Below are 13,839 nucleotides of genomic sequence, written 5' to 3' on the forward strand. Positions count from 1 at the left end.
AAAGATTTTTACTCCTCGTGTATGTGAAGGATGCAAGAAATAAAGTCAATTCAATACAGTATCTTTGTATGCTGTGCCTATGTCCTCTGGTCCTAGACTCTCACCCTCTCTGTTTTGTGCTGCTCTGAGCTAAAACTATTGGGATATCTATTGCATAAACCGAACAGGCAGGCATCAATCAGCTGGATCATAGAAATTCCTGGCCTTTTGTGAATTGACCACCAGAACACCAGGATCCCCCTGAGTGTATCTAAAGTGATTCTGGTTTACTTTGATGAATCAGAATCAGGTTTATATCAAAGTCAAAATAAAATTTACTGTCAAAGTAGCATTGTCACCTTGGGACTCATCTTCTTGCAGGCCTTTACAGAAAAATAAAATGTGATAGAATTTGAAAATTATACATAAACAAAGACTGACAAACAACCAGTGTGCAAAGACAAATCGTGCAAAAAATGACTGAATAAACAAATGAATAAATTGGCTAATTAATTAATTGATTTATACTGAGAACACGAGTTGTAGAGTCCTTGAAAGCGAGTCTGGAGGTGAGGAACCAGTTCAGAGCTGAGCTGAGTGAAGTTATCCCGCCAGTTCAGGAGGCTGATGGTTGAAGCTTCACAGTGATTCATGATGGGTTCCTTGAGAATGGATGCTGCTTTCTTGTGCCAGTGCTCTCTAGACATTTGTGGCTCTGTGGGTAGCTGGAGAGTGCAATGTATAATAAACTGAGCTGGAAAGGCCTGCTGGGGATGGGAAACCTGGAGACACTGCTTCCTAAAAGGCAAACATGAGGAAGGCAGCAGATGCTGGAAATCCAAAGCAATATACACACACACACACAAAGCTGGAGGAATTCAGCAGGTCAGGCAGCATCAATGGAATAGAGTGAACAGTCAATGTTTCTGGCCGAGACCCTTGTTCAGGGCTAAGGAGGAAGGTGGGGGCGGGGGGAGATGCCAGAGTAGAAAGGTGGGGTAACAGGCTAGCTGGAAGGTGAAAAGTGAAGCCAGGTATTTGGGAAAGGTCAAGGGCTGGAGAAGAAAGAATCTGATGGGAGTGGAGAGTGGACCATAGGAGAAAGGGAAGGGGGAAGGAATTCAGAGGGGAGTAATAGGCAGGCGAGAAGTGAAAGGTCAGAATGGGGAAGGGCAGGGGGTAAATTTGCACACCAGATGGATAAATCATTATTTATGCCATCAAATTGGAGGGTACACAGATGGAATACAAGGTGTTGCTCCTCCACCCTGAGGTGTTGCCTCCTCTTGTGCCAAGATTGTGCCACGGATCGACATGTCAGAACAGGATTGGGAATGGTAATTGGTGTTTGTCGCACTTGTGGTGCAAAGGTGCTCAACAAAGTGGTCCCCCCGTTTACGATGGGTCTCACCAACGCAGAGGAGGCTGGATTGGGAGTGTTACGAGAATACACATAAAATTAAGATGTTTGCTGGCCTGGGCTAGCATCAGTGGCATCAGCAGTTGGTCTGCCACCTGCCCTCAGGGGAAGGAGAGATAAGGAACAATGGAGCAGCGTCTGGAGATGTGTAATGAAGGGATGTGGGAGGAAGAGCTGTCTGGAGCGGCTCCCCCCTTTGAACCCTGAACTGTTTGAAGTGATGGACAGGCGATACCCCAGCAGGGGAATAAAAAGGGACAGGTTCGCTAAGACAGACACACACGCCACCCAAGGTAACGAGACCCTGGAAGCGGTACGCTTCTCACGAGTGGGTGAGAAGTACCAGACAACGACCAGGGTGGAAAGGTACGATCAGCGGGAACCCGGTGTGTGTCCGCCCTTGCCTGGGTGCCGGGTTCACTGCAGAGGATCGACCGCATCTGGAGGAGGGGTCACAGTCGGTGACCTCAGGTGACATCACCAAGGACCCGCCCAAATGCTGTTTGTGAGCCATCTCGCTGGTCTGTGAGTGAAGCCGTTCTGAATGATGAGTTGTTCCTGTTCTCTCTGTCTCTTCCCCCACCTTGTCCATCGCCATGGCAACTATTACTGCGAACTGAACTACTAACTGGACTGAACTTTGGGTCATTTTGAAATTGGTCATTTACCCCTAGACAACGATAGAGCTTGATTGATGCTGTTATCTTAATTCTGTGTACATGTGTGTTTATCATTGCTGAACTGTTGCATTTATTATCCTTTTGATTACTGTGTTACTTGTTTCTTTAATAAAACTTTCTTAGTTCTAGTACTCCAGACTCCAACTGAGTGATCCATTTCTGCTGGTTTGGCAACCCAGTTACGGGGTACGTAACAGGAGCTTCTGACGCGAGAGGATCCTGGCAAATTCTTGCCTCATTTGGAAGGACTATTTGGGGTCCTGGTAAGAGGTGAGGGACGTGTAGCACTTGGGGTGCATGCAGGATTAAATGCCTGTTGGGAGATTAGTGGAGAGGTACGAATGGACAAGGGAATCGTGGAGGGAGCAATCCCTGTGGAAAGTGGAGGGGGGAAGAGGTAAAGATATGTTTAGTGGTAGGGTGCCTTTGGAGATGATGGGAGTCATGGAGGATAATGTGTTGGATGCAGACACTGATGGGGTGGTACGTAAGGACAAGAGGATCTCTATCACTATTGGGGCAGCAGGAAGGTGGGGTGAGCACAGATGTACGGGAAATGGAGGCGATACAAGTGAGGGCAGTGTCAAGAGCAGAGGGAGGGAAACCCTGTCACTTAATGGAGGACGTCCCTGATGTCCTGGATTGGAAAGACATGTCCTGAGAACAGATGCACCAGAGGTGAAGAAACTGAGAGAAGGGAATAGCATTTTTTACAGGAAATGTTTCCTATAAGAGCCAGCAGAGGCACGATTAAATTGCAAAGGTGTTAAATGGCCACACAGGAGGAAGTGACACTGGTGGGTAGGGGACAGACAGAGGAGGGTTGGTGAACATGTCGAGGGCAGATGTGAGAGGCCCTCTGCGGGTCAGAGACGATTATCCATGTTACGTCCCAGCTGTTTATGTTGTCCTATCAGTCACGACGCAAGCCCGGGCAGTACGATATGGAGAGCAAGCCATTGCCCGTGCAGGAAGCTCCCTCTCTCTACGCAGCTGATCAATCCAAAGGAATGGCAGAGACCGGACACAGTTTGGCAGGAGCTGCCAGTCAGCATCGAACTTGACGGAGGACTGCCTTAGGGACTCCAGCTCTGGGTTTTTCCTCGGAGTTCACTCCCGAAGCCTTCCCCATGAGTGGGTGTAGCCAAAAGGTAGCAGAGGTTTGAGATCAGAGTTTTCCTTCTCCTAGATCAGCTGCCTGAAGTGACTGGGTTTAAGGTGCCAGTAACCTGCCTTTGCCCCTTCTCCTGTCAGTAGGAACGGTTCCGCCGGGCCTAGTAGCTAAGCCAGACATGAAGGCCAGGAGCGTCAGAGCTCTTGGCCGTCAGAGGCTATTTGAGACACACGCCATTGGGAGCATTTAATAGGCAGTGGGGGTTTATCCCCACTACCCCACCCCTTCCCGGCTATGACAGCCTTAAGGAACCCGGAGGTTCACACCTTTAACCTACTGGCTGTTACTCACAGCTTTCTTTCAATAAAAAAAATGTAAAACTGACAAAAAGGCAGCGAAACCTCACAGTTTATTCTGTTGTTTTTTAATAAAAATGAAACCAATAAAACTATGTACATTTTCATACATGCAGTTACAAACACAGACAGATAAAAGCTTTGAAAATGTAAAACAGCGGCAGGACGGGTTGGCTGTCGGGGGAGCGAGGGGCAGGTGGAGGGGCTTTTAGCTGGGCTTGTAGGTGTGTTTGTACATGGGGTGGCTGTGCTCACTGACTCTCTGACCAGTCACTAGGCTCTGGATCACCCACTCCTGCGAGACCACGGGCACGGACAGCGACTCTGCACACTTCAGCAGCGACGGCGGGCACGAGAGGTCGGTCACCACGATGTCGAAGAGCCCCAGAGGGACGTCTGCAAGGACAGAGGAGCAGAAACACCTGGTCAGCCCTGTGGCTACAGCAGCCGAACGACAGCTGAGTTCCACCCCAAACGTTCAGCGTGGGGTGACCCCCTGACTCACGATGTCGGCGAGCAAAGGCAACACACACACTTGGCCATGGGCCCTGAACTGTGAAAGCTTCTGCTGCAGTGGTAGCAGCACAAGGTGGCTGAACAATATGGAGGGAGCTTCACTTGTGTCTGACCCCAGCAGTGTGTGACGGGACATTGTAGAGGGAGCTTCATTCTGTGTCTGACCCCAGCAGTGTGGAGGGAGCTTCACTCTGTGTCTGACCAGGGAGTGTGGAGGGAGCTTCACTCTGTGTCTGACCAGGGAGTGTGGAGGGAGCTTCACTCAGTGTCTGACCAGGGAGTGTGGAGGGAGCTTCACTCAGTGTCTGACCAGGGAGTATGGAGGGAGCTTCACTCTGTGTCTGACCCCAGCAGTGTGGAGGGAGCTTCACTCAGTGTCTGACCAGGGAGTGTGGAGGGAGCTTCACTCTGTGTCTGACCAGGGAGTATGTGACGGGACATTGTAGAGGGAGCTTCACTCAGTGTCTGACCAGGGAGTGTGGAGGGAGCTTCACTCTGTGTCTGACCAGGGAGTGTGTGACGGGACATTGTAGAGGGAGCTTCACTTGTGTCTGACCCCAGCAGTGTGTGCTGGGACATTGTAGAGGGAGCTTCACTCTGTGTCTAACCCCAGCAGTGTGTGATGGGACGGTGCAGAGGGAGCTTCACTCTGTGTCTGACCCCCGAGTGTGTGATGGGACAGTGTGGAGAGAGCTTCACTCTGTGTCTGACGGGACATTGTAGAGGGAGCTTCACTCAGTGTCTGACCAGGGAGTGTGGAGGGAGCTTCACTCTGTGTCTGACCAGGGAGTGTGTGACGGGACATTGTAGAGGGAGCTTCACTCAGTGTCTGACCAGGGAGTGTGGAGGGAGCTTCACTCTGTGTCTGACCAGGGAGTATGTGACGGGACATTGTAGAGGGAGCTTCACTTGTGTCTGACCCCAGCAGTGTGTGTTGGGACATTGTAGAGGGAGCTTCACTCTGTGTCTGACCCCAGCAGTGTGTGATGGGACGGTGCAGAGGGAGCTTCACTCTGTGTCTGACCCCCGAGTGTGTGATGGGAGAGTGTGGAGATAGCTTCACTCTGTGTCTGACCAGGGAGTGTGTGACGGGACATTGTAGAGGGAGCTTCACTTGTGTCTGACCCCAGCAGTGTGTGTTGGGACATTGTAGAGGGAGCTTGACTCTGTGTCTGACCAGGGAGTGTGTGACGGGACATTGTAGAGGGAGCTTCACTCTGTGTCTGACCCCAGCAGTGTGGAGGGAGCTTCACTTGTGTCTGACCCCAGCAGTGTGTATTGGGACATTGTAAAGGGAGCTTCACTCTGTGTCTGATCCTGGGGGTGTGTGATGGGACAGTGTGGAGGGAGATTCACTCTGTGTCTGACCCCTGGAGTGTGTGATGGGACGGTGTAGAGGGAGCTTCACTCTGTGTCTGACCCCAGCAGTGTGTGATGGGACGGTGCAGAGGGAGCTTCACTCTGTGTCTGACCAGGGAGTATGTGACGGGACATTGTAGAGGGAGCTTCACTTGTGTCTGACCCCAGCAGTGTGTGTTGGGACATTGTAGAGGGAGCTTCACTCTGTGTCTGACCCCAGCAGTGTGTGATGGGACGGTGCAGAGGGAGCTTCACTCTGTGTCTGACCCCCGAGTGTGTGATGGGACAGTGAGGAGAGAGCTTCACTCTGTGTCTGACCAGGGAGTGTGTGACAGGACATTGTAGAGGGAGCTTCACTCAGTGTCTGACCAGGGAGTGTGGAGGGAGCTTCACTCTGTGTCTGACCAGGGAGTGTGTGACGGGACATTGTAGAGGGAGCTTCACTTGTGTCTGACCCCAGCAGTGTGTGTTGGGACATTGTAGAGGGAGCTTCACTCTGTGTCTGACCCCAGCAGTGCGTGATGGGACGGTGCAGAGGGAGCTTCACTCTGTGTCTGACCCCCGAGTGTGTGATGGGACAGTGTGGAGAGAGCTTCACTCTGTGTCTGACCAGGGAGTGTGTGACGGGACATTGTAGAGGGAGCTTCACTCAGTGTCTGACCAGGGAGTGTGGAGGGAGCTTCACTCTGTGTCTGACCAGGGAGTGTGTGACGGGACATTGTAGAGGGAGCTTCACTCAGTGTCTGACCAGGGAGTGTGGAGGGAGCTTCACTCTGTGTCTGACCAGGGAGTGTGTGACGGGACATTGTAGAGGGAGCTTCACTTGTGTCTGACCCCAGCAGTGTGTGTTGGGACATTGTAGAGGGAGCTTCACTCTGTGTCTGACCCCAGCAGTGTGTGATGGGACGGTGCAGAGGGAGCTTCACTCTGTGTCTGACCCCCGAGTGTGTGATGGGACAGTGTGGAGAGAGCTTCACTCTGTGTCTGACCAGGGAGTGTGTGACGGGACATTGTAGAGGGAGCTTCACTTGTGTCTGACCCCAGCAGTGTGTGTTGGGACATTGTAGAGGGAGCTTCACCCTGTGTCTGATCCTGGGGGTGTGTGATGGGACAGTGTGGAGGGAGCTTCACTCTGTGTCTGACCCCTGGAGTGTGTGATGGGACGGTGTAGAGGGAGCTTCACTCTGTGTCTGACCCCAGCAGTGTGTGATGGGACGGTGCAGAGGGAGCTTCACTCTGTGTCTGACCCCCGAGTGTGTGATGGGACAGTGTGGAGAGAGCTTCACTCTGTGTCTGACCAGGGAGTGTGTGACGGGACATTGTAGAGGGAGCTTCACTTGTGTCTGACCCCAGCAGTGTGTGTTGGGACATTGTAGAGGGAGCTTCACCCTGTGTCTGATCCTGGGGGTGTGTGATGGGACAGTGTGGAGGGAGCTTCACTCTGTGTCTGACCGGGAGTGTGTGATGGGACGGAGTGGAGGGAGCTCCATTCTAAGTGTAAGGGGTTTCTTCTTTTATGTTACTGCGTTGTCTTGTTAAAATGGCTTCTTTGTTATGTTATAATTGAAATGGATCCTTTGTTATGTTAACTGCTGAGAAAGTCCTCCCGCTAGCAGTTTGTTTGGATTATGTTATTGATAAGAAGATGTTATGAACCAATTGGGATAAATTTTATTCTTTCTGTGTGTCTGTAAGGTATGGTATGCGCGGGGTTTTGGGGAGAAGGTGGGAGAGAGGGACAGAGGATGGATCAGGTACCGTGAGTCCGCTAACGGAGTCGGACCCTGAGCAGGAGTCCGAGGTCCAGGGTGTTCGGCGAGGAGCGGAGACGGACTCATGTGGAGAGTCTGGTCGACCACCATTGTTAGTCCCAGGCGGCCGGTCGAGGTGGTCTGAGGGGGTCGCAGGGTGAAGGAGGGTCCTGAGTTCCAACCGTTTGTGCATGAAGAGGTTGAACTTTGATAAGTGTGGCGCCTTTTATTTTCCTTTTATATTTTATTCTCTATTAATTATATAGCTCCAGTACTATCTATAAACTGTAAATCATTTAATCATATCTGGTGTACTGTCTGTTATTTGGGCGGGGTGGGGTACATCACACAGCATCCACACAAACTATTACCCAGTTTGGCGGGGCCAAGGCTGTTTCCCTAGATGACAGCGAGCTGAGTGACCCCGAGGGTGGCCGGGGGGCTACATAAGTCTGACCCCAGCAGTGGGCGATGATGTGGAGGGGGCTGTGTCTGACCTGTAAATCAGGCTGAATGTGACCCCGCACCCCACTTCCCCAGACCCCATGCCCCCACCCCCGAGGGCTGGGGACACGCTCTCACCCTTGCCATGCGTGGTGGGGTTGTGCTGTCGGACTGACGTCGCCCCTCCCATCATCAGGATCTCCGGCCACAGGCTGAGGAAGCTCTCCTGCTGATCCGACACCAGCAGCATCTTCATGTTCTTGAAAGGAGTGGTGCGAGGGTGCCTGGTGAATGAAGGAGCAGTCAATGAGTGGCCGCATGTGCGCGTGGGGGGGGGGCGGCAATGACGGAGTGCAGAGGATGGGGTGGGGAGGGCGTGAAGCTGACCGGAGGGTGGGGGGTCATGAAGCAGAGGGACGGGTCAGTGAGTTGGGGGGGTCAGGGAGCAGAGGGACGGGTCGGTGAGTTGGGGGAGTCGGGGTGCAGAGGGACGGGTCAGTGAGTTGGGGGGGTCATGGAGCAGAGGGACGGGTCAGTGAGTTGGGGGGAGTCGGGGAGCAGAGGGACGGGTCGGTGAGTTGGGGGGGGTCGGGGAGCAGAGGGACGGGTCGGTGAGTTGGGGGGGGTCAGGGAGCAGAGGGACGGGTCGGTGAGTTGAGGGGGTCAGGGAGCAGAGGGACAGGTCGGTGAGTTGGGGGGGTCAGGGAGCAGAGGGACAGGTCGGTGAGTTGGGGGGGGTCAGGGAGCAGAGGGACAGGTCAGTGAGTTGGGGGGGTCGGGGAGCAGAGGGACGGGTTGGTGAGTTGGGGGGGTCATGGAGCAGAGGGACAGGTCAGTGAGTTGGAGGGGGGTCGGAGAGCAAAGGGACGGGTCGGGAGTTGGGGGGGTCGGGGTGCAGAGGAGGGTACTAAACCATTTACGGGGGGGAGAGAAGGAGGGAGACAGAGGAATAAATACATCGGGAGGGGTGGGGAGGGGGTCAAGGTCTGACAAAGGTTTAAATTGATTGGTTTTGAGATGCTGGTGGTTTCCAACACCCAAGGGAGTGTAAGCCAGCCGTGCCAATGAGCAGCGTGATAGTTGGGCTGCGTTGGACAGTGAGTACGATTTCGGTTGAACAGGAGAGTAATTGCGCCCTCTCACCACTCTAAGATGCGGTCTGCCTCGACACTGTAGCCAGCAGGAAGCATGTAGTTCTTGTATGGCTGTAGCTGGTTCGAGAGGCAGCTGTCACGCACCCACAGGTTGGAGACGCAGGGAACTCCGCTGGCAATGCACAGGAAGTATTTCTTCGTCCGACAGTGCTGGTCTGCGATCAGCACACACTGGTAGGCCGCCTTGCACTGAAACACACCAGGCAACAGGGCACCAAAATCAAAACAGCACCCCCGCCACTGAAATAAAATAGTCTCCACCAACAGTCTTGGCCTGAAGCATTGATAGAGCAGATGTGGAGAGGATGTTTCCTATAGCCAGAGAATCTCAGACCAGAGGGCACAACTTCAGAATAGGTGGACGTCCATTTCGAAAAGAGATGAGGAGGAATTTCAGAGGGTGGCGAATCTGTGGACATTGCCACAGGCAGCTGTGGGGGCTTCGAATATAGTTAATACAGAGATTGATGGGTTCTTGATTCATCAGAGTGTTGGTGGTTACAGGGAGAAGGCAGAATGGGGTTGAAATAGATAATAAATCAACCTTAATGAAATGGTGGAGCAGACTCGATGGGCCAAATGGCCTAATTCTTCTCCTAGACTATTTGTTACAGGGCATCACACAGCACAGAAGCTGACTACTCGGTCCATCCAGTCTTTACTAACCAACTACCCACAAACACTGTCCCACACATTACTAAATTCATAGAGCCTTTCTCTGTGCTGTAATGCTCTTTAGCCCATCCAGTTTGTGCCAAACTATTATTCTACCTAGTCCCTTCAACCCTCACCTGGACCATAGCCCCCACACCCCTCCCGTCCATTTCTCCTAAATGTTGAAATCAAACTTGAATCCACCACTTCTGCATACTGCTTGTTCCACACTCTCACCACCTTCTGAGTGAAGAAGTCCCACATTTCCCCTTAAATATTTAAACTTTTACTATTAACCCAGTGTTGGTGCATGGCCAAGTGGTTAAGGCGTCGGTCTAATGATCTGAAGGTTGCTAGTTCGAGCCTTGGCTGAGGCAGCGTGTTGTGTCCTTGAGCAAGGAACTTAACCACCCATTGCTCTGCGACCACACCAGTGCCAAGCTGTATGGGTCCTAATGCCCTTCCCTTGGACAACATCGGTGGTGTGGAGAGGGGAGACTTGCAGCATGGGCAACTGCTGGTCTTCCATACAACTTTGCCCAGGCCCGCGCCCTGGAAACCTTCTAAGGCGCAAATCCATGGTCTCATGAGACTAACGGATGCCTATATATTATATATTATTAACCCATGACCCCTAATTCCAGTCTCAACCAACCTCAGTGGAAAAAAAAACATGCTAACATTAACGAACATGAAAAAATCTGCAGATGCTGGAAATCCATTGCAACATGCACAAAATGCTGGAGGAACTCAGCAGGTCAGGCAGCATCTATGGAAAAGAGTTGACGTTTCAGGCCGAGACACTTCATCAGGCCTGGAAAGGAAGGGGAGAAGTTAGAGTAAGGTGGTGAAGGGAGGGGAAGAAGCAGCACAAAGTGGTAGGTGAAAGGTGAAACCAGGAGGGGGGAGGGGTGAAGTAAAGAATTGGGAAGTTGATTGGTGAAAGAAATAAGGGCCGCAGAAGGGGGGATCTAATAGGAGAGGACAGAATACCATGGAAGAAAGGGAAAGGGGTGGAGCACCAGAGGGAGGTGATTGATGGGGAGGGACGAGTGGACGAGGGAGTCACATGGGGACCGACCCTGTTGGAGATAGCAGAAGTTACGGAGAATTATGTGCTGGGCACAGAGGCTAGCGGGGTGGTAGATGAGGACAAGAGGAACCCTATCCCTGGTGTGGCAGCAGGAGGATGGGGTGAGGACAGATGTGCACGAAATGGAAGAGTTGGGGGTGAGGGCATCTCAGATGTTCTGGAATGAAAAGCCTCGTCCCGAGAGCAGATGTGGTGGAGACGGAGGAATTGAGAGAAGAGAATGGCGTTTTTACAAGTAACAGGGTGGGAAGAGGTATAGTTCAGGTAGTTATGAGAGTCAGTGAGTTTTATAGAAGATATCAGTAGATAGACTGTCTCCAGAGATCGAGAAAGGGGAGAGAGGTGTCGGAAATGGATCAGGTAAATTTGAGGGCAGGTTGGAAGCTGAAGGCAAAGTTGATGAAGTCGACGAATTCAACATGATGCAGGAAACAGCATCAATGCAGTCATCGATGTAGTGTAGGAAGAGTTGGGCAGCGATACCGGTGTAGGCTTGAAACATGGAAAACTCCACTGACAAAAAGGCAGGCATAGCTCGGACCCACACAGGTGCGCATAACTACACCTTTGGTTTGAAGGATGTGGGAGGAGTCAAAAGAGAAATTATTGAGGCCGGGGACCAGGTCCAACGGTTCCGTGGTCTCCTCTACTGCCAAGATGAGGCCACACTCAGGTTGGAGGAGCAATACCCTATATTCCATCTGGGTAGTCGCCAACCTGATGGCATGAACATCTATTTCTCAAACTTCCAGTAATGGTCCTTCCTCCCTCCTTCACCATCCCCCATTCCCATTTCCCTCTCTCACCTCATCTCCTTGCCTGCCCATCACCTCCCTCCGATACTCCTCTCATTTCCCTTTCTTCCAAGGTCATCTGCCCTCTTCCTATCAAATACCCCCTTCCCCAGCCCTTCATCTCTTTCACCAACTTCCCGCTCTTTATTCATCCCTCCCCCTCTCCCAGATTCACCCATCACCTGCCACCATCGTCATTTTGCATGAGATGTTTGGATGAACCCAACCTATACCCCTGACAAATCCCCACATGCCCATTAACCACTCTCAGAATCTACCCCTCACCTACACACTGAGGGCAAGTTACAGCGGCCAATTAACCCACCAGCCCCCTCAGTTTTGGGAGGTGGGTAGAAGCTGGATCACCAGATGTGTGGGGAAAGATTTATACACAGAGGCTGGTGGGTGGCTGGAATGCGCGGTTGGGACTGGTGGTGGAGGCAGGTATGATAGAGGTGCTGAAGGAGATTTTAGACAGGCAGAGGATGGAGGGATGTGAACACTGTGCAGTTTAAATAGCCTAGCACAGCACTGTGGGCTGAAGGGCCTTGCGTTTCCCTGTTCTTTGTTCACCTCAGCTGCAGAGTGCTGGGGCAGGGTTTCTGCAGGCTGTCCTGTTCACTCAGCTCCCCTCACCCCCTGCTCCCATGCCTGGCTCAGGACGGACACGAGCACCACGCCATCGTCAGCCCCTCTTACCTGGGCTTCATTGAAATCCTGAAGGATGTATCCCCCGCCAGCTCGAAGCTGGGACTCTGTGTACTGCTTATTGTAGGCTGCGGTCTCCACGTACTCTAGGGTCAAACAGATCCCAGACCATCACCCACCGTAGAGGGAGAAAAACAGTGACGTAATTTACTATTCACTTCCTGCTCCCCCCGGCTACCTTGTCTCCCCATGTCTCCTCTTTCTACAAACACAGTCAGCGCTCATCTCCTCTCTCAGCCAATCCTCCCTCAATTTCAGAACCAGTCCCTCCTTCACATCCCCTTCCCAGTGAAGCTACCTTGTTCGGTTTAGATTCCGATTTATCTGCGACCTGTACATCGGAACACCGTGAAATGTGTTGTGTTTACAACCAAGACCGTGACGAGGCAGGGGGGCAGACCGCAAGACTCGACGCACATTCCAGCCCCGACGTCTGGCAGAGCTGTACTGTATTTGCCTGCACTAAGGACCTGGAATCAAGGATCTGCTGAGGGAGATTTCCACCCTCATCCTGGGAGCGGTGTACGTTCCACCTCAGGCAGGATCCCTGCAGCACCCGGTGACCCTGTGATCTCTACCTCAGAGGCCAACGCCCGAACATCTTAACAGGGTGAAGCCACGCGAGGCATCAGGCTCTGATGGTGTACCTGCTAGGGCTCTGAAAACCTGTGCCAACCAGCTGGCACGAGTGTTCAAGGACATCTTCAGTCTTTCACTCCTGCAGGCCGAGGTTCCCACCTGCTGCACAAAGGCAACAATCATACGACTGCCCGAGAAAAGCGGAGCGGGGAGCTGTCTCAGTGACTACCACCCAGTGGCACTCCCATCTACTGTGATGAAAGTGCTTTGAGAACAGTGGGTGCAGCCTCGCTGTTTCTCCACTCAGCTTTGGATCATCAGACGACAGCAGTACATACGTCAGGCTGCTGATTACTGACTATAGCTCAGCACTCTACACAATCATACCCTCAGTACTAACCAACAAGCTTCAAAACCTGGGCCCCTGTGCCTCCCTCCACAACTTCCTCAACAGTTAGTGCGGATCAGAAATAACATCTCCTCCTTGCTGACAGTCAACACCGGTGCACCTCAAGCTGGTGTGCTGATGAGACCACTGCTCTGCTCTCTCTACACCATGTCTGTGTGGCTGGGCACAGCTCAAACACCATCTACAAATTTGCTGGCGATATAACCGCTGTTGGCAGGATTTCAGATGGTGACAACGAGGCGTACAGGAGCAAGACAGATCTGCTGGTTGAGTGGTGTCACAGCAACAACCTTGCAAACTCATTAATACCAAGGAATTCATTGTAGATTTCAGGGAGGGTAAGTCGAGGGAGCACACGCCAGTCCTCGCTGTGGGATCAGAACTGCAAAGGGTAAACATTTTCAAGTTTCAGAGTCAATATCTCTGAGGATTTATCCTGAGCCCAACAACATATCAATGCAATTACAGAGAAAACACAGCGGCGGCTGTATTTCATGAGGAGTTTGAGGACAATTCTACAAATTTCTACAGATGTACCGTGGAGAGCATCCTAACTGGTTGCATCACCAACTGGTATGAAGGGACCATTGTTGTAAACTCAGCCAGCTCCACCATGGGCCATGGGAAGAGGTACAGGAGCCTGAAGACACACACTCAACTACTCAGGAACAGTTGAGAACTTCTCCCCACCCCCCCAGCCAACAGATTTCTGAATGGACAATGAACCCCTGAACACTTAATCAGAAATTTCCCCCTCTCTTTTTACAAGAGTTATTTATTTTTATACACACTGCCTATAAAAGTATTCACCCCCCCCCCCGGAAGTTCT

The 13,839-nt window shown here is 52.0% G+C and overlaps 1 protein-coding gene across 4 annotated transcripts in view; it reads right to left on the reverse strand.

Annotated features, from left to right (window-relative positions):
• Positions 1-3,564: 3,564 nt before the first annotated feature.
• tp53bp1 (tumor protein p53 binding protein, 1) overlaps positions 3,565-13,839 on the reverse strand; it is a 107,291-nt gene continuing 97,016 nt past the window's right edge. For all 4 annotated transcript variants that reach the window (XM_063070995.1, XM_063070997.1, XM_063070994.1 and 1 more), the window contains exons 25-28: positions 12,014-12,108; positions 8,763-8,962; positions 7,758-7,903; positions 3,565-3,945 (exon numbers count right to left, since the gene is read on the reverse strand). In XM_063070995.1, coding sequence (XP_062927065.1) covers positions 3,758-3,945; positions 7,758-7,903; positions 8,763-8,962; positions 12,014-12,108 — 629 coding nt within the window. In that variant the 3' untranslated portion in view covers positions 3,565-3,757. The remainder of the gene's footprint in view (positions 3,946-7,757; positions 7,904-8,762; positions 8,963-12,013; positions 12,109-13,839) is intronic.

This window comes from Mobula hypostoma, chromosome 18 (assembly GCF_963921235.1).
Source record: "Mobula hypostoma chromosome 18, sMobHyp1.1, whole genome shotgun sequence".
Classification (NCBI taxonomy): Eukaryota; Metazoa; Chordata; class Chondrichthyes; order Myliobatiformes; family Myliobatidae; genus Mobula; species Mobula hypostoma.